Below are 18857 nucleotides of genomic sequence, written 5' to 3'. Positions count from 1 at the left end.
GAGCACAGGGGAGGTCTCCTAAGCCGGAGATCTTCTCATCTCTTTGTTAGATATTCTAGGACCATAGATAAAGAGCTGGAAGCTACCTCAGAGGTCAATGGGACCAACCCGTTCAATGTCCAGATGAGGAAACTGAGGCCCATGGGGGGGTACCAAGATTAGCACCCAGGTCTTCCAAGTGTGAGCTAAGTCTGCTTTCTACTATGCCCACCAATGCCTCTCTCAAGACAAAAATATGGAGACCCAGGGAATCGATGCGACTTTCCTATGGTCACACAAATAGTGAGTATCCAAGGGGACATTTGAACCCAGGTCTTCTGGGTTTTACATGCAAACCTTCATTAATACACTAAAACCTTGATTAGCCAGAAACGAGTGAAATGAGGATTTCTCAGAAGGGAAAAAACAAACAAACTTGGGGAACGTGGACTCAATCACGATTTTATGTAGAGCAATCAGAAAGCACCCAGCCTCTGTTACTGTTGAACTTCTGACTATTTTTGCTTCTAACATTTGTTGTTTATCCTCCAGCCATGGGCTAAGAGCTGTGCCAAAAATTGGATCACTCACATTTTTGTGGGGCTTTCAGAGTTACAAAGTGCCTTTCTTACATTACATCCTTTGGTCCTGACCATGGGCATGTGTGCAAAGAAGAAATGTTGTTCCCATGGGCAGGCCAGGCCATGCCTCAGAGAAAAGGGAGGGATATGGTCAAGAGGGCCCCGAGGGTCCCCCACATCCCAGCCAATGGGGAGGGGATTCATGAACGGTCCCTGAGTCAGTTTCAAGTCTAGTCCTGCTTTAGAGGACTGTGCCTGAGTGAATTGCAGACCGGCCTCTGGAAGAAGTGGGTGACAGGCCCAGACTGGAAGATGAGTCTGGGCTCTGGGAGACACAGAAGAGACAGCATCTGCAACAGAGAGCTGACAACGGGTCTGAGTGCAGCTGTGAAATTTTGAGTTTTTTTATACCTGGTTTGCAAGGGCCAGGAGCCCAGCTCAATCTGTTTCAGAACTGGTCCTCTCTTGAGACTTTCAGATCAGAGAGAACAAGGTAAAGGTAATGCCAGAGTGGCGAATAATGGTTTGGATGACTGGATTTGGGATTACATCGGTGTAGGGAGCTCCCAATGGGGAAGCAGTCTCCTCAGGTTAGTATATTTGCTCTGCCCCTTCCTTGGTCTTCCTTGTCACAGCTCCTTTGTCCTTATGTCTCAATTGTTCTGAAATCCCAGAACATTCCAAATCCATGCCAGAGAATAATGGAAAAGAAGGGGAGGGAAAGACGATGTTCCCAAGATGGACCTTTGAGGGCCATCCAGGACAAAATAAAGCAGGGTTCCCAATGGAGATCATGGGGGCTGAGCCCATATTGATGGAAAATCAAGTGACTACAGAGGTGTGGAATCCCAGACTGAAGAAGAGAGAAAATGCCTGAAGCTGCAGTGTCAGAAAGTTTTGGGAGAACTGGAGATGATTTAAAGCAATTTTGATCTAACACCCTCATTTTACAGTGAGGAAACTGAGGCCTGGAGGGTGTTTAGTGACTTTTGCAAGGCAACATGAGTAGAAGTGGCAGAACCAGGATTGGAACCCCATTCCTCTGGCTCCAAAGTGAACTCTACAGCTCTTGGTAGGTCTTGGGAAGTTCCAACTCTTAGGATAAGGGGAACTTCAGTCTCATCTTAGGGTTATTTCCCATCATAGGCTGGCCCTAGTAGACTAAATCTCCCCTCTCCTGGAGATGGAACAATGTGTCTGTAGATGGAACAATGAGCTGGAACATTTGACTATTTTATGTGTTTCCCAAACATTGTGTCAACAGGCTACTTGGCCCACCCTCCTGTGGGCATCTGGTGTGGCTCTCTAACACAGCAGGCGTTTGATGCTCGGTGAGGTAGGTGGAAGCATCCCCCTTTACAGGAATGGCTAGGGAGGCACAGAGGAGTAAATCAGCTGGTTCTGAGGACAAGTTTCCAGGTAGGGCAAAGCCAGGATTGGGAGCCACAGCGGTTGAGTTTCTGCTCAGATGCTCCGAGGCCTCTCTTGTACAGCTTCCATTCAGGATGATCTTGCATGGCCAGCAAGTAAGCTTCCTGAGGGCAGAAGCTTTGTCTTTGTGTCTCTGGCATCTAGCACAGGCTCTGATATGTAGGAGGTATTGAACTACATTTAATTCGCTTACTGTGGGCTATTTGGCTGCAACAGATAGACAGGTAAGGTTATAAAGGTTCCTGAAATATCCCCTAGGATGAGGTGAGGATATTCTTAATCCTGGGATATCAGATCCCATTGACTTTTTTTCTTTTTTAAAGCTTTGATGTTGACTGCTGCCAGGTCTCACAGCACATAAGTGGGGCCAGGAGGGTGGGGGGAAAAAGACAAAGAAGGGCACAGAGGCATCATACAGCCCTCCATGCATGTGCCAAAGACTGCAATGCTTCACTGCTGACCACGGTCAGCAGCTGGGGCAGAGGGGCAAACATTGCCCAGTCTATTCTGGCTTCTTCCAAGGAGGGAATGGACAGGGTGGTGGGGCAACCTGAGGTCAGACAAGCAGCCTCTAGTGCCCATTGCTCCACGTGGCCACAGGCAGGGGTCTAGTTCTGAACTCCAGTGACTTTCTGAATCCAGGCTTGGTTCTCGTGGATGCTGGAGTACACGCCGTATCTGTCTTTCTTGCCACAGCCATCCCCCCAGGACACAGTGCCCACCAAGTACCAGGGGGATTGCTCCTCACTACGGGTCACCATAGGGCCTCCAGAATCCCCACCACAAGCATCTTTCCCTCCTAAGGGACAAAAAGAGATAGGAGCCATGAAGGTGCTTCTGCCCATAGTAGGGGTCCCTAAAACATTAACTAGTCCCTATACCCCCTCAAACCCTCCATATCTGAGCCTCTGAGGCACAATTTCGGAAAGCCAGGTGAAGAGATAACACCCTCCTTTAAATCATAGACTTGGAAAGGCCATCTAGTACAATCCTTCCATTTTAGTGGACAGGACTCCGTGCCTCAGACAAGGGAAGCATTCAAGGCCATCTGGCCAGCTTGGAAGAACTGGAGAAAGAGAGACAGAGGAGTGGGGAGACAGAGAAAGAGAGAGAGACAAAGACAGAGACAGACACAGAGACAGATACAGACACAGAGAGATAGATGGGGGAGAGAGAGAGAGACGGACAGAGACAGAGAGAGTCAAAGAGACACTGACAGAGACACGCACACAGAGAAAGACAGAGAGACATAGAGATAGAGACAGAGAAAGACAGAGACAGAGAGACAGAGAGAGAGAGAAAGACACAGAGAGAGGGGGAGAAAGAGAGAGAGAAAGAGAGAGAGAGAGAGAGAGAGAGAGAGAGAGAGAGAGAGAGAGAGAGAGTAGGGAGGGAGAAACAAAATCATTTTTAACAGATATGCAGATAAAGAAACAGAGATCCAGGGAATCAGGTGAGTTGCCCAAGGTCATACAGGTGAAAAACATTAAAGGCGGGATTTGAACCATGATTTTTTCATGCCATAGCCTGTATTCTTTCCCTTGACACACACTGCCCTCTACTTTCCTTACCCTGAAGTCCACTCATTGCTTTTTCTTCTTATCATCCCCCCAAATACATCTCTGTTGAACTGTTTCCATCATCAGCACTGTCATCATTGCCATCGCTAGTATTGAATAGCATTACAAGGTACAAATATTATCTTGTTTTATCCTAATACCAACCTGAGGAAGTAGGTGTTAGTATTATTGCCCTTATTTTATACATGAGGAAGCTGAGAGGCTAGTGACTTGCCCATAATCACACAGCTAGCAAATGTCAGAGGCTGGATTTGAACTCAGATCTTCCTGACTTCAGGCCCAGCACTCTAACCACTGTGCCACCTAGCTGCAAAAAAAGCTTGCCAGCCGCTTTGCCAACATGACCTCCTTTGAGCCTCCCAGCAACAGTAAGAATATTACTAAGATACCTGCTTTATAGGTAGGCAAACCCAAGCTGAGAGAAGTCCCAAAGGTAGTAAGTGATGGAGTTGAATTCAAGCCCAGCTCTTCCTGATTTCAGGCATGATATTCTCCAGTAAAAGTAGCCCCCTGCCTTCCTGCCTGTCCTTTACCAATCAGACCTGCTCCCTTGTACCATCCCCTGGCCCCCATGAGCCCTGCTATAGGCACATGCTCTCCCAATGACTCCATGAATGATCTTGTTGGTGTCTATTCTCCTCACCGTGGAGCCTCAAGACCTGGGAAGGGCTCACCCCCCACCCTCCCGACCTCTTGGCCAGACTAGGTTGGGGATTACTCACCATCCCTTTCTCCAGCGCAAATCATGTCACTGGTGACTTTCAGATTGATTTTGGCATATGCTTTCTGGCAAGCTTCGTGGTTGACTATGGGCACTTCGATCTAGAACAGAGGCATTTTTTGTTAAATTAGGGAAAGGACCTTTCCCCTGCCTGAAGGGCTCAAGGCTGCATGACCACTGGTTGATTAAGGGATTCTTGTTCTGGTATGGAGTAGACTGTGAGACACCTGCTGGGACCCTGAATTCGAATGCTTCCTCTGCTGTAACTGGCTCATAATAGGATTACCACATGATGATTGCACACAATTGCTGTTAATTAATTGATTGATTGATTCATGAGACCAGATGAACCATGGCTTCCACTAGGTAAAGTGAGAAGAAGAGTCTCCATGGACGGGCTTTGAGAAATGATGACAAATGAATGATTTAAAGCCTGTTGTATAAGGGCAATGTTTCAGAAATGCATAATTATTAGCAGTGTATGTGTGTGTGTGTGCCAGCACAGGGTCACAGACTATTGGATAGAAAGGGACCTTGGCAGCATCCAGTCCAGTATGTGCCTGGACAGGACTCCCCTTTATGTCATTCCTGACCAGTGGTCATCCAACCTTTGCACAAAGACCTCCAATGACAGTGACCTCTATCTGTCGATCAAGACTTCTTATTTCTTTGGCAAAGGGAACTCCCAGATGGAGGAAACACCCTCTACCAATGCAGGTCAGCATCTTCTTTGTAACTTCTGTCTTGGAGAGGTGCTTTTGGGATTGTCACTTGCCCAGGATAGGTTAGAAGTGGGACTTGAACTCAGGTCTTCTTGACTTCCATGTTCACATCACACCACCTCTTTCCACTTTGAGACAGCTCTAATTATTGAGACTTTTCTCTCCACCCCTTGACATCAAGTCTAAATTTGGTTCTTTGAGATGCTGACCCATTGCTTCTAGTTTCATCCTCTGTCCTCTCAAGAGGGACAACTTGAATTATTCTTCTGCATCGCTGACCTTTAAGTATTTGTAGACAACTATCGGGGGCAGCTAAGGGGTGTGGTGGATAAAGAGCTGGCCCTGGAGTCAGGAAGACCTGAGTTCCAATCTAGCCTCAGACAACTTATTAGCTTTGTGACCCTGGGCAAGTCACTTAACCATGTTTGCCTCAGTTACCTGTAAAATGAGCTGGAGAACAAAATGGCAAACCACTCCAGTATCTTTCCCAAGATGACCCTAAATGGAGTCATGAAGACTCAGAGACTTAAGTCAATACTTAAAGAAATTAATTCAGGCTATTCACTGGAAGGTCCAATGCTGAAGTTGAACTATTTTGGCCGCATAATGAGAAGATGGGACTCATTGGAAAAGACCCTGATGTTGGGAAAGATTGAAGGCAAAAGGAAAAGGGGATGGCAGAGGATGAGATGGACAGATAATGTCATGCTTATGCTTACTCCATCACCTTGGCTCCTAATAGTGTCATGGAAACAACGAACATGAACTTGGACAGACTTTGAGAGAGAGTGGAGAATAGAAGGGCCTGGCAAGCTATGGTCCATGGACTAATGAAGAGTTGGGCATGAATGAATGGCTGAGAAACAGGCCACTATCTTGCCTCCTTTGTCTTCTCTTCTCAAGGCTATACTCCTGTGCTTCCTTCCATAGATCATTTTACTCATTTCATGGCCTCTTTAAGGCCAACGAGTCAAGCCAGGGCTATAATGAATGCAGGTCCCTGAGGGCTCTCCAAAGACCCTGCTAGCCTTTTACTTGGCTTACCATCCAAAGGGGACCTGTATTTGTTTACCAATAGGCAAGGCTAATAGCTAGAGATCTCAGCCCCCTGTCTCCAGGAGGAGTTTCCCAGGTCACCAGGGACAAGGGGTGTCCCTTTGAGGGCTCATGTTGACTAAGGCTCAATGTTCCAATGGGCTTTGTGGCTGGATCCAATGGGAAGCAAGATCAGACTTCCCATAGTTCTTTTTCCTCCAAACCTTCTTTCTGTGCTGCTTCCTCATTCCCTTCCCACTCTTCTCCTTAGAAAAGCTCCCATGGAGGAATGTTGGCTATCACACAGGTGTCCTCCTGAGCGTGAGAGATTACCTCCATCAGGGACTCTGGGATTCTATTCTGGATCTGCTTTCCCCAGCCACTCACAAGAACCATTGTACCTGGAAGTGGGAGAAGAAGATGGTGTGAATATGGAAACTCTCGACTCTCATTCTACTCCTGTGTGGGATGGATGAATTCCCTTCCTGACGGATAAAGCATTGCAGGATAATTGGAAGGAAGTTTCTAGTGGAGTGTCCCAGGGATCAGTGATTGGCTTCATGCTATTAAACATTATTTAAATTCATGACCTGGTTGAAGTCACTCTTTACCAAGTCTGCAAGTGACAGAGCTGGGAGGGAGAGCTTACACTGAGTGACAGGGTCAGGATTCACACAAAGATCTTGACAGCCTAGAACCCTGGAAGGAATGGAATAAGATAGCATTTATTTGAGGTCAATATATAATCATAGGTCCATAGACTCAGAACTGAACCAACTGTTATTTTACCAAACAGACTCAGAGAGGTTGACTTGCTCTGCACCACAGAGGTGTGAAGGGAAAATCTTGGAGTCACACTTAGGGACACTGAGTCCAAACACAGCCCACTAGCCCCTGCAGCCCCCAGATACCAACTTGGCTTTAAAAAAACCACCATCGTGGCTATAATATGAGGGAGGCTTGGCCAGACAGCATTACATTCAAAAAGGGTTGGGGCATTTTAGGGACCAGAGCTCAATACCCATCATATCCATGGTTATATAGTAGCCACAAAAACTCGAGTGACCTGAGGCTGCGCAAGGAGAGACATATAATCTCCAGGAAAGAGGAGAAGGAGGCCAGAGGAAGGTCTCTGTGATCTGCCCCGGGCATCCTGTCTTGGGTGCCACATTTTAGGAAGACATATGGGCAAGGTATAGATCATATAGAGAGCATGATAAGGATGGTGGATCTTGAGAACATGCCATAGGAGAATAAGCTGTATCATCATCATTATCATCATCACCGCACTTGTACAGTGCTTTAAAGTTTACAAAGCATTTCATAGAAATTATCTTATTGGATCTTCCCTACCATCTCTAGCCATGTACCATTACATGGTGGCCCAAAGGGTTTGGAGGGTGCCTTGGATTGGCAAACAGTGAAATTCCAGAGGAAATGGAAGAAATTTCCCTGCCCCCAAATCCTGCCCTACCATGTAAGCATTTTGATACATGAGTCATTTCTTCTTCAATATTCTAGAGCAAAAATATTGCTGGCAGCAAGATCTCATAGCACGAGACTTGATGAGACCTTGAAAAACCATTCAAGTTAAAGGATTCTATGTCTATGAAACCTGGCATCCTGGGTGGGGAGGGACTTGCCTCTCAGCTCAAGGTGATCCATCAATTTCATTCAATAAACATTTATTAAGTGCCTGCTATGTACCAGCCACTGTGCTAAGTGTGCTAAGGGCAAAAGACGGCCCTGTTCTCAAGGATCTTACAGTCTAACAATTTATCTACTCAAGGAATCCATTATCTTTCACTGACGTCCAGAACCTTGAATTTTGACAGCATCGAGGGTAAGCGTCTAGGGGTATCTAGTTTGAACAAGAGCTCCCTCTGCGCTATCTCTACCAACGATGTGACCCAGCTCATGCTTGAGGTCCTCCAGGGAAAGGAAACTCAGCACCTCGGGGGTCAGCCCGGGCACTTTGGGGCAGCTCATTGTTAGGAGGCTTTCCTCAACATCCAGCCTGAATCTCTCTTTTTCATCACCTTCCCCCACTCCAGGCTTTGGTCTTGGTTCTGCCCTCTAGAACCAAGCAGCCCAAGGCTGACCCCCCTTCCACAGGACAAGCCTCTAAGAACTTGAGGTCACTTCCCACACTTTGCTTCCTTCTCTATGTTGTCGGCTAAACCTCCCCAGTGAATGCTATCAGTTCCATCCCTGTCCCATTCAGTCACTCTGTCTTTCTATCCTGTGTCTCTGAAGTTGATTTTTAAAATTAAAATGCAGAACTTTCCATTTTTTTCCATATGAAATTTTGTCTCATTAGATTCAAGCCGTTGTCAGGCTGTCAGGATTTTCTTGGATCCTGGCACCATCAGCCCACTTGTTAGCTGTTCTCATCTTTGTACCATCTGGAAATTTGACAAGAATGCCTTTACATTTTCATCTAAGCCACAAATAGAAAAATGAACCACACCCAAAGACAGATGCCCTTGACAAAGTTTTTTAACCTGTATTCAGTGAACTTAATTTTTTTTTTGATAATTTCATTTCAAAATTGATTTCCTTTGCAATTTAAAAATTTTTTTTGTGTATTTAACATTATTCTGAGAATTGGTCCATCAGTTTCCCCAGACTTCCAACGGGGTCCTGGACACAGAAAAGGGGAGGAACCCTTTCCCAGCAGGCATCTCTCTGAACTCTAAGGGGCTTGAATTGACCCGCTGGTGACTCTCATTTGGAAGGGTCATTCAACCAGTTCTTAATCCACTTATGGTATCATCCAGCCCATACCACCCCCCCCCACCTCCATCTTGTCAGCAAGGAAAGGCAAGAAGGCATTCGTCCAGGACTTTGCTAAAATCTAGATAGCTTAGGTCTGCAGCAAAGACTTGATCTGCCAAGACTCCAGCTCCTCTGTCCTCTCAGTCTCAGTGTGACCAAAGGCTTTCATAGAAGATCTCAATCATTTGTTTCAACATCCCTGGATGAAATGAAGACAATGAGGACCTGGAGGGTAAACTGGGTCAAGGCCCTCCCTGGGACTCAGTCTCTGGGTCATGCTGACTATCAGTGGAGGGAACCATTGGGGTCTGCCAGAGGTAGCCTGATAATGCCCTCTGGCAGGAGGCCCCTCAACCCGATCACTTCTAGGTATAGCACAGAGTAGGAACCTCACTCAAAGATGGAGAACATCAGGGTGGTGACGTGGGGCTTGGGGAATTCCCCCCATGAATGGGTACCTTCCTGCGGGGGCCCCTCTGGGAGGCAGATGGGCATCACATAGTCATTCAACATTGGCCCTTCCAGCAGCTCGATTAGAGCGAGGTCATTCTCGAATGTGGTGGCCTTGTAAGATGGATGGAAGGTTATACTCTTTGCCTGGAGCTGCTGCTCTGTGTCATCCTTCATCTGTGTTCTGTGCTTTCCTAGATGGAAAGAAGGAAAGAGGGGGAGGGGAAGCATTCATTTGGAGAAGGCCTTCTGTTCCTGGAGGGCTGGTGTAACTTCTGTGTGATATTGTCATCTCTCTCCTGTCTCCACATTTACCAGAGATCTGGCATGGCTGAGGAACACGGAGGACATAGGGTCAGGAGATGGAATGGGGCTTAATCAGTTGATGGTGAAGACAAGCTTCTATCTTTTTCTTTTAAAGAGTCCCAGACACAGAAAGAATAAGCCATTGGCCCAAGTTAAAAAAGTAGGGTTGGCTTTAAGAGTAGGTGGAGAATGCCTTTGCCTACGCTTCGGTGTGGGGTGGTACTAAGAAGATCTCTTCCACCTCACAACAGATTTCTCCTACTGGCTTGCTGATGTCTGAAATTCCACCATTAATGTTTGGTTGTGTATTATCTGTTACAGTAAAAAAAAAATTATAGGTTCATAGTATTTAGAGTTGGAAGAGACTTTACCTGGAAGTAGAAATTCCAGGCTCATAAGATTGAAAGCTGGAAGAGAGCTCATTCACATATAGTTTCACCCAATACAATGTAAGCTCCTTGAGGGCAAGGGCCCAGTACCAGCACAGGCACCTAATGAATGCTTGTAGATTGACTTAGTCCAATTCTCTTGCTCTGTAGACAAGGAACAGTCTAAGAGACCAGAAGTAACTTGCCAACAGGAGTAAAGAGCCCAACTTCTCTGACTACAAACCTAGAACTCTTTCCATCATCATTTGGTACTTGTAAATTCCCATGGGAGGAGTAATGCTTTAAGCCTTATCTCCTTTGCTAGGTCATCATTCATGTCCTGTCCACTAACAGGAGGGTATATGAGCACACCCCATTTTATTGCGCTTTGCAGATATTGCATTTCTTACAAACTGAAGGTGGGTAGCAACCCTATGACATGTTCCCAACAGCATGTGCTCACACCACGTGTCTGTGTCACATTTTTGTAATTCTCACAATATTTCGAACTTTTTCATTATTACTATATCTGTTATGGTGATCTGTGATCCGTGATCTTCAATGTTACTATTGGAATTGTTTTGAGGGTAAATTGCATTGATATAAGGTGGTGAATCGACAAATGTGTGTGTGTTCTGTCTGCTCCACTAACTGGCCATTCCCCATCTCCTGCCCGCTCCTCAGGCCTCCCTGTGTCCCTGAGAGGCAACAACATTGAAATTAGGCCAATTAACACAATGGCCTCTAAGTGTTCCAGTGAAAAGAGGAATCAATCATTGGGGCAAACTTCATTGTTATCCTTTTTTAAGAAATGCGACAACCACCCCAACCTTCAGCAACTACCGTGTGATCAGTGAGCAGCCATCTCCATCGAAGCAGGACCCTCCACAAGCAAAAATTACAGCCCACGGAAGGCTTGGAAGACAGTTAGCACTTTTTAGCAATAAAGTGTTTTTAAAGTAAGGTATTGACATGGGGTTTTTTTTAATGTAATGCTACTGCACACTTAATAGACTACAAGATGAACATAACGTTTTTAAACATAAACATACTACGGTAAACATAACTTTTATGCACATTGGGAAGCCAAACAACTTGTGTGACTCACTTTGTTGCGATACTCACTCCATGGAGTGGTCTGGAACCAAACCTGAAACATCGCCAAGACATGCCTGCACTTCAAGGCCCTGCCTTGAGTCCTCTTCTCTCTCTCAGAAAACATCATCAACTCCCATGGGTTCGAGGATAATCTGAGACTTGGGGCTGGGAGAGACTGAGAATCACTTGAGAGGTCACCTAGCCTAATCACTCACTTTGCAGATGAGGACACGAGGGCCAGAGCTTATGTGACTACTCCAAAGTCATGTGGGTATCAATTAAGGAGACAAGATTATACTGGAACCCAGATTCTCTGAGTCTAAGCCATTGCTTTTCCTATGATCTGTGTCCCAGATTAGAGTTTTTTCTTTCTCTGCACTTAGGGCATAGGATTATGAGTGAAAGAGAGTACATTTTATACAGAATGGGCTGGGTATATGGCAGTCACTCAATACACTCCATGTTTTTACACACAGGATCTCATTTGATCTCATAACCACCTTGTGAAGTTGATAGAGAAATTATGTCTACATTTTATGGATGAGAACAGTGAAACTCAGGTAGACACAGTGCCTTGGCAAAGGTCAGCGGGGCTGGGAGATAAAGCCACGCCTCTGAAACCAATGATGTCAGCCACTGATTGACTCGGAAAACTACAAACCACCACTATCTGGGTTGCATTTAGTTTGTATTTGTTTTGTTAGATATTTCCTATTTACATTTCGATCTGATTCTGGCTGAGCTCTGGAGTCTTGCAGAACCTTGTAGCTCAGCTCCAAGTATGACACCCTGCAAACCCGAGTTCAGATGATACTGAGAGGCTTCTTAATGAATGCATGACATAATTACTTCAACCAGCATTCAATTCAGTCAACATTTTTTTCTTTTTTCTTTTTTGCTTTTTGGTGAGGCAATTGGGGTCAAGTGACTTGCCCAGGGTCACACAGCTAGCAAGTGTTAAGTGTCTGAGGCCGGATTTGAACTCAGGTTCTCCTGATTCCAAGGCCAGAGCCGTATCCACTGTGCCACCTATCTGCTCCTCAGTCAACATTTCTTAATAGCGTATACGTGTGTGTGTGTGTGTGCGTGTGTGTGTGTGTGTGCGTGCGTGTGTGCGTATATGTATAGTAGGTACTACTTATATATACTATATACTGCTAATATATTACATACCAATAGTATATACAGCATAAAAATAATATATACTACATACTAATTACATATATTATATGCTAATAATACATAATACATGCTAATAATATATATTAATAGTATACTGTGCATTAATAATATATTACACACTAATAGCATATATACCATATATTAATATATTACATACTAAATATATATACTATATACAAACAATATATTACATACGAATGATATATACTGCATACTAATAACGCATACATGCACATACTACTAATATATAGTGCATACTAATAATATACACTACATACTGCTAAGATATACTATATTTTAATAATATATACCATATACCAATAATATATTGCATACTAATTATACATTCTATAAACAAATGAACATTACATATTAATAATATATACTATATGCAAATAATATATACATACACATACTACACACTATTGATATATATGCACTAATTTATGTGCTATATACTAATAGTATATATCATATACAATTATATATTCTATATACAAATAATATATTACATAATGATATATACTGTATACTAATAATATGTGGATACACATACTATACTATTAATATATGCTAATTATATATATATCTACTATATGCTAACAGTAGATATAGCATACTATATACACTAACATAGTGCAAAGCACTATGCTAGAGGCTAGATATTGATTAATAATATAAATATAACAATGGTACAATTGACAATAATATAGAGACTATATAATTAAGTCTCCAGGTAAGAATAATTGGTGATTAATTTTGTCAGTGGCCAATCACGCTTTCGGCCACCACCTGCAGATTCAGGCTGTGTCTCACTCACCCAGGATAACTGTGAATTCAGAGAGAGGGAGATGGTCAGAGCTGGTTAGAGGGGCGTATTCAGATTCTAGGCGCCAGTGCAGGCAGTGAGCGGCTGTCACAATCCACTTGTTTCCTAGAGAACAAAAGCGCCCAGAGTGTGCAGACCAGAGCTTGGAGCGTTGAGGGATGGTGGGGATGCTCTGACCTAGCTGCGTCCTGCAACCAGCCTCCTGGTCATTAAGGTCTCCAGCTTTACCTAGCAGTGATGAAGCCTCTGATTCTTTCCATCAAGTCCTCCCACTGGTCCTGTTACCCACAAATCCCAATGCCCAGAGGAGGACCTGGAGTGTGACTCAGTTCACCATCGACCAGGAGCCGAGGGTGGCCAGGAACGGCCTTGGAGCCTCCATCTCCCAGCTGGACTTCAGGGAAGTGAGGCAGTTAGGATGAAAAAAAAAACTACTAAGAGCCCGTGCCCACTTCCTGCCTCTCTGGATTCCCACCTCTTCCAGGACTTCTAGCTCGGATTCTGCTGCCCCAGGGTGGGGTACCGGGCGAGTCCAGCTCTGGAAGGTAATCCTTTATTCAGAAGTGGGATGAGTTAAGGGATGGACATGGGGAGGAGAGGGACGGGCCCTGGAAGCTGGGCATGATTAGGAAAGCTTTGGATTCTGGGGGGCAGTGGTGAGGAAGGAGGTGGGGACCCCTTCAGGAATGGGGGACAGCAACCAGGCAAAGGCCTGGAGGGTAGAGATGGAGGTACACGGAGGAGCCCAAAGAGTCGGTCTGTCGGTCTGTTCCCCAAGTATTTGGGGGATGGAGGATGTATCAGAGCATCTACCTCACCTGAATTTACTTCTTGTCACAGCTTCACCCTCAGGGAACCTGACCCTCCCTGCAGGAGCAGACACCCAGCGGTCCCAGCATGCCGGACCCCCCTGGGAGCAACATCCCGACACCCCACTTTGTTCCTCTGGCTGCCTCCCTCCAGGTGTGGGCCTCTATGGACCCACACAGAAAAATGCCCATGGAAAAGTAAGCCTCCTGTCAGAGGTATTTAGAGCTTCTGGGTGGAGCGTGCTTGGCCTCAGGAAGGCCTGATGTCCATAAGCAGCAATGAGGGGGAACCACAGGCAGATTACAACTCCAAGGAGCCTCAGTTTCCTCTTCTATGAAATGGGCATGAAATGGCCAGAGTGCCCAACCCAAGACTTGCAGGCTTGAAAGTGCTATCTAAACATTGGCTTTTACTCTTATTGTTCTTTCTTTCTTTCTTTCTTTCTTTCTTTCTTTCTTTCTTTCTTTCTTTCTTTCTTTCTTTCTTTCTTTCTTTCTTTCTTTCTTTCTTTCTTTCTTTCTTTCTTTCTTTCCTTCTTTCTTTCTTTCTTTCTTTCTTTCTTTCTTTCTTTCTTTCTTTCTTTCTTTCTTTCGGCTAGGCAATGGGCTTAAGTAACTTGCACAGGGTCACACAGCTAGTGAGTCTCATGTATCTGAGGCGGGATTTGAATTCAGGTCCTCCTGACTGCAAGACTGGTGCCCTATCCATTGTCCACCTAGCTGCTACCTAGCTGCTCCCTCTTACTGTTCTTTCTGAACCTTGCATACTTCTCGCAGGTCTGAGCCTCATCTTGCTGCCCAAAGGGCATGACCTCCCACTCTGATCCCTGCCCCTCCGGCCCCATGCACAGCCAGGCCCGGCTGACTGGCCCCCTCTTCAATGCCCCATGGAGCCTAGAGGCCTTCCTGTTCACCTGCCACCCACTACTACTCCTGTGGCTAACAATCCCTCCGCCTCCCATCTTTCTTCTCCTTTCCCTGTATTAAGCAATCACCTTCCACATAGGACTAAGCTGTCTCCAATCCCCACCTCCTTCGGGGCCTGGCCCCAAACTAACTTTCCAACTATATTCAATATTACTCCCTTTCCTGCACTCTTTGATCCATCCAAACCTGCCTTGTCTCTGTCCCTTGCTCATGAGACTCTCATCTCCAATCCCCAAGCCTTTGCCTTAGCAGTGGTGGATGCCTGGAGTACACTCACTCCTCCTCTCTACCTCCCAGCATCTCTTCCTGGAAGACGCAGCTTAAACACCTTTTGCATGAAGCCTACCCCGGTCCTCTCAGCTGCTAGCATCCTTCCTCCCACACTCTAGTGGATTTGTTCTCTTCACATTCATTCAGTATCTATCGATGAATGGACTCATCTTCCCTGATAGAGTGAGAGCAGGAAATGTTTCATTCTCTGTATTTGTCTTCCCAGCACCCTGTATACAGCAGGAGCTTAATAAGTGGGTGTTTGATTAATGAGATACATCACAGTAGCTACCCTTCCTTCTACTTGGACAGCTCAGCTCTCACTCACTTACTCATGCTGAAGGACATCCCCGATTCCAGTGTCCAAGCTTCAGACTGGGAAATGGTCACCAAAGGGAGGGGCACTGGGAGAACGGTCTCCGTTTATCCCCATACGAAGCAGCCTGGTGCACGTGGCGCAGGGGGCTGCAGAAGAGCTTGCTGGAGGAAGCCCCTCTCGTCGGGAGCTCTGCTGTGTGGGGGAGATGGGGGCCCTGGCCCAGCGTGCCCTGCAGCAGGAGCCAGCTCAGGCCATTCTGGCCCTCAGGGACAGCCCGGACGAGCACACGTGTGGTCATCGTCTACATTTCTTACTGAGGGGAATGATCTGCAGGGTGGGGGAGCTGATTAGCCTGTGGGTGCCACCTGAATCCCTAGCTGGGCTGTCCCCATCTGACGTGCCCGGCTCAGCAGCTCATCATGCCAAGTCCATGGCGCACACGGGTTTTCTTCTCTCCCTCATGCTCAAGAAGGAAGGTTATGAAATACCTACTATGTGCCAGGCACCATGCTAAGCTCTTCACAAAACCAATCTCATCTGGTCCTCACAAAGCCCCTGAGTGGGAGGTGCTATTGTCCTCTCTATTTTACGGTGAGAGAACTGAGGCAAACAGAGGTTAAGGGACTTGGAGGCTAGATTTTAACTTCCCTGACTCCAGGCCTACCGCTCTTAGCTGCAAAAACATGGGAAAGAGTCTAGAGGCATAACTAGGGTGGTGCAGTCAGAGCATCCGACCAGGGACACAACAAAGAAAGGAGTTATAAGAACCATGCATTAAGAAACGACAGCCCCTGTGATATCCTGGAAAAACCTGGATGGGGGCATTTCGTCCTTCTTGCACGGCTCCAGACTTTGTGCTAAGTCTGGGCGTTCAGTGTGGACAATGGCCTTTGGCACAATATCTACCATGGCTCTGGGAGAGCCATAAATGACCTTGTTAGGGCACAGTGTGAGCCCCAGTGGGGAGCCCTCCACGTCCTGTTGGACCAGGAAGGGAAACGGACTGCCCATGGGGGCACTGTGAAGCCAGGAGAGGACAGCTTTCAGTTAGGTGGGTGGGTGGCCCCAGAGCTCTTTCATTTATTAGAGATAAGACAAGTCTGGGCATCCTTAGCCAGGCCCAGCAGCTCTGCAGGTGGGCAGAGAAGGTGACTTTACATAGGTGACAGGGTGTGATTTCAGGGGTAGTGAGAAGGCCTCATGGCCTTCCCAAGATACTTCTCCCCTACAGACCCGACCAGCTGATTGTACCTAAAATTCTACTATTAGAGGCTCATTCCTTTAGCTGAGGATTTTGTCTCTTGTGAAAATTCAGATCTCCTTGGGATGGTCCACGCATTAATTTCCCAAGCTAATTTGGCTATTCTGGGGTTGAAAATATATTGATTGGCTGAAGTCCTAAGTATTCATCAAGGTAGGGAGGATCCTAGGTGTATGCAATGTTGCCTGGGATCCACAGGGTGGGTGTGACATATTTGTAGGGGAAAGAGTACCGGGTCTGGTGCCACGGCTCTGTCACTCACCATATGTACAACCTTGGACTAGTCACGTAGCCTCTGTGGGCCTCAGTTTCTTTCTTTCTTTCTTTCTTTCTTTCTTTCTTTCTTTCTTTCTTTCTTTCTTTCTTTCTTTCTTTCTTTCTTTCTTTCTTTCTTTCTTTCTTTCTTTCTTTCTTTCTTTCTTTCTTTCTTTCTTTCTTCAAGGCATTTTGGGTTAAGTGACTTGTCCAGGGTTACACAGCTAGTGAGTATCACGTGTCTGAGGCCGAATTTGAACTCAGTTCCTCCTGACTCCAGGGCCAGTGCTCTATCCGCTGTGCCACCTAGCGGCCCCGCCTCAGTTTCTTAATCTACAGAATGGGCTGGATAACTCCCGAGGTCCTATGTGGTTTGATGTTCACGATCTCATCATCCTATTTCTGAAGCATCTCTACATGCTAATTGGCTGCTTTGGAGAGATAAGTATCGTGAGATTTTAGGATTCAGTATTGAGAGACTGTCTTGTTCAAAAAACTGAGTCACAAAGTACTTAGGTGACTTGCCCAGCAAAGATTTGAGTGAGGATTTGAATTTAGGCCTTCCTGAAATTAGCTACTGCTTCTTGAAGGTAATGGACTTATAATTTTAGATTCAGCAGGCTTTCCCCTACCTCAATTTTTTTGCCATTTTTTTCCTGGAACCCTTCCCCACTCTCACCCCACCCTACCCTCAAGGGCCAGCTGCCCTGTGTCCTGGGGGGTTTCCCGGGAGCCCCACTTACCTGACTAGTGAGGCCTCACCTGGCTGGCCATTGCAGAGAGGCCCCAGGCGGGCTTCACTTTCCTCCCTACTCCTGGCCACCTTCACTTCCTCTCCTTCCCCTCCAGTTTGGGAACCATGGTCAGGTCAGAGTCAGTCTGCTCCCCGTGGCTCACCCACCGTCCCTCTGATTTTCTGGACTAAAGTGCCCTTCCCCGGGCATTGCTCTCCTGTAATCTCATCATTAGAATGTAAGCCTCTTGAGGGCAGGGAGCGCCTTTGCTTTGCTACTTTTGTGCTCAGGTAGGTGCTTCCTTAGGTTGCTGGTTCACCCAGGTCGTTTGTCCCGTAGGACAATGGGAACGTAGTTTGGAGACATCTCCCTTATGCCTCAGGTGCTGTGTGGCTGGCAAGATTTGGGTGGTAGATGTGAGGGTGCCAGGCCCTTCCCCCACTACCTCCAATGGGAGTGTGTCCCCGGCACCGAGAGCCCAGCAGAGCCCTGATTTCTTAATAAACTCTGTGGTCAAAGCTCAGATCTCCTTCCTCATCCTCCCTATCCTCCTCATTTAGACCAGGGTGCTGGGGTAGACGCCCTGCTGATTGGCCACTCTCTCTGACCCCCCAAGCGGGGCCTCTGATTGTGTGCCAGGCGTGGGCCCCTTGGGCAGCCTGGCAAAGCCTGTGGGCCCCTTCTCAGAATCAGGTTTCTGAATAATTGAAGGAAATACTAAGTTTGGGTTAAAGGTTAGTGAAAATCAAGATGATGTTTTTGAGTTCAAGGATCCAATTGAATTCAATTTGGGTTTCAGCCAAGGTTAGGAGGCCAGGTGCTGAGGAGGTCAGGCCTCAGGGAGAGCCCCACAGAACAGCCTTCACTCTGCGGCCAGCTGTCTGCCTAATGCTTGAGTCTGACTATGTCATCAGCACCAGTGGCTTCTGTCCCCAGAAGGATCCGCTCTCAAATCCTCCGTTTGGCCTTCAAAGCCCTGGATAGCCCAGCCCCCTCCTGCCCTCCCGGTGTCTTCAGCCTTTCTCCCCTGGTGGGCTGCTCCGCCCAGGGCCTCGGCTGTCTCTCCTGGCTGTCCTCCATACCTACAGTACTCCCCCGCCCCATCTCTGCCTTCTGACTTGAGGGCTTAATGCCAAGTCTGAGCCCAAACTCCATCTTCAGCAAAAAGCCTTCCCTGGGCCCTCCTAACACTAGTGCCAGCCCTCGGACCCCTTACCCATTT

At 46.6% G+C, this 18857-nt stretch overlaps 1 protein-coding gene across 2 annotated transcripts; it reads right to left on the bottom strand.

Moving 5' to 3' along the window:
* Positions 1–421: 421 nt before the first annotated feature.
* Positions 422–17020, bottom strand: LOC110210182 (mannan-binding lectin serine protease 1-like). Of its 2 annotated transcripts, XM_078147596.1 has the most exons (5): positions 13052–17020; positions 9286–9471; positions 6383–6450; positions 4294–4393; positions 422–2790 (listed from the first exon to the last, which is right to left on the bottom strand). In XM_078147596.1, exons 2-5 carry the CDS (start codon positions 9452–9454, stop codon positions 2600–2602), a joined length of 528 nt encoding a protein of 175 aa, XP_078003722.1. In that variant the 5' UTR covers positions 9455–9471; positions 13052–17020; the 3' UTR covers positions 422–2599. The 2 variants fall into 2 exon arrangements, with proteins under 2 accessions (XP_078003722.1, XP_078003721.1); XM_078147595.1 differs by lacking the exon at positions 13052–17020 and having other exon boundaries at positions 9286–10170.
* Positions 17021–18857: the final 1837 nt, after the last annotated feature.

The sequence above is a fragment of the Phascolarctos cinereus genome, unplaced genomic scaffold (genome assembly GCF_003287225.1).
Source record: "Phascolarctos cinereus isolate Bilbo 61053 unplaced genomic scaffold, phaCin_HiC Scaffold_7;HRSCAF=346, whole genome shotgun sequence".
In the NCBI taxonomy this organism is placed as follows: Eukaryota; Metazoa; Chordata; class Mammalia; order Diprotodontia; family Phascolarctidae; genus Phascolarctos; species Phascolarctos cinereus.
The sequence above is the reverse complement of the archived record's forward strand: the minus strand, read 5'-3'. Positions and strand labels throughout refer to the sequence as shown.

What these genes read in the sequence shown, in the direction of transcription:
- LOC110210182 (XM_078147595.1), bottom strand. Translation starts at nt 9,508, where the DNA reads ATGCTTCCCCTCCCCCTCTTTCCTTCTTTCCATCTAGGAAAGCACAGA. An exon ending in AGAGGGGCCCCCGCAGGAAG is followed by an intron (nt 6,451 to 9,285) that starts GTACCCATTCAT and finishes TCCCACTTCCAG; the next exon opens with GTACAATGGTTCTTGTGAGT. An exon ending in TCCCAGAGTCCCTGATGGAG is followed by an intron (nt 4,394 to 6,382) that starts GTAATCTCTCAC and finishes CCTCTGTTCTAG; the next exon opens with ATCGAAGTGCCCATAGTCAA.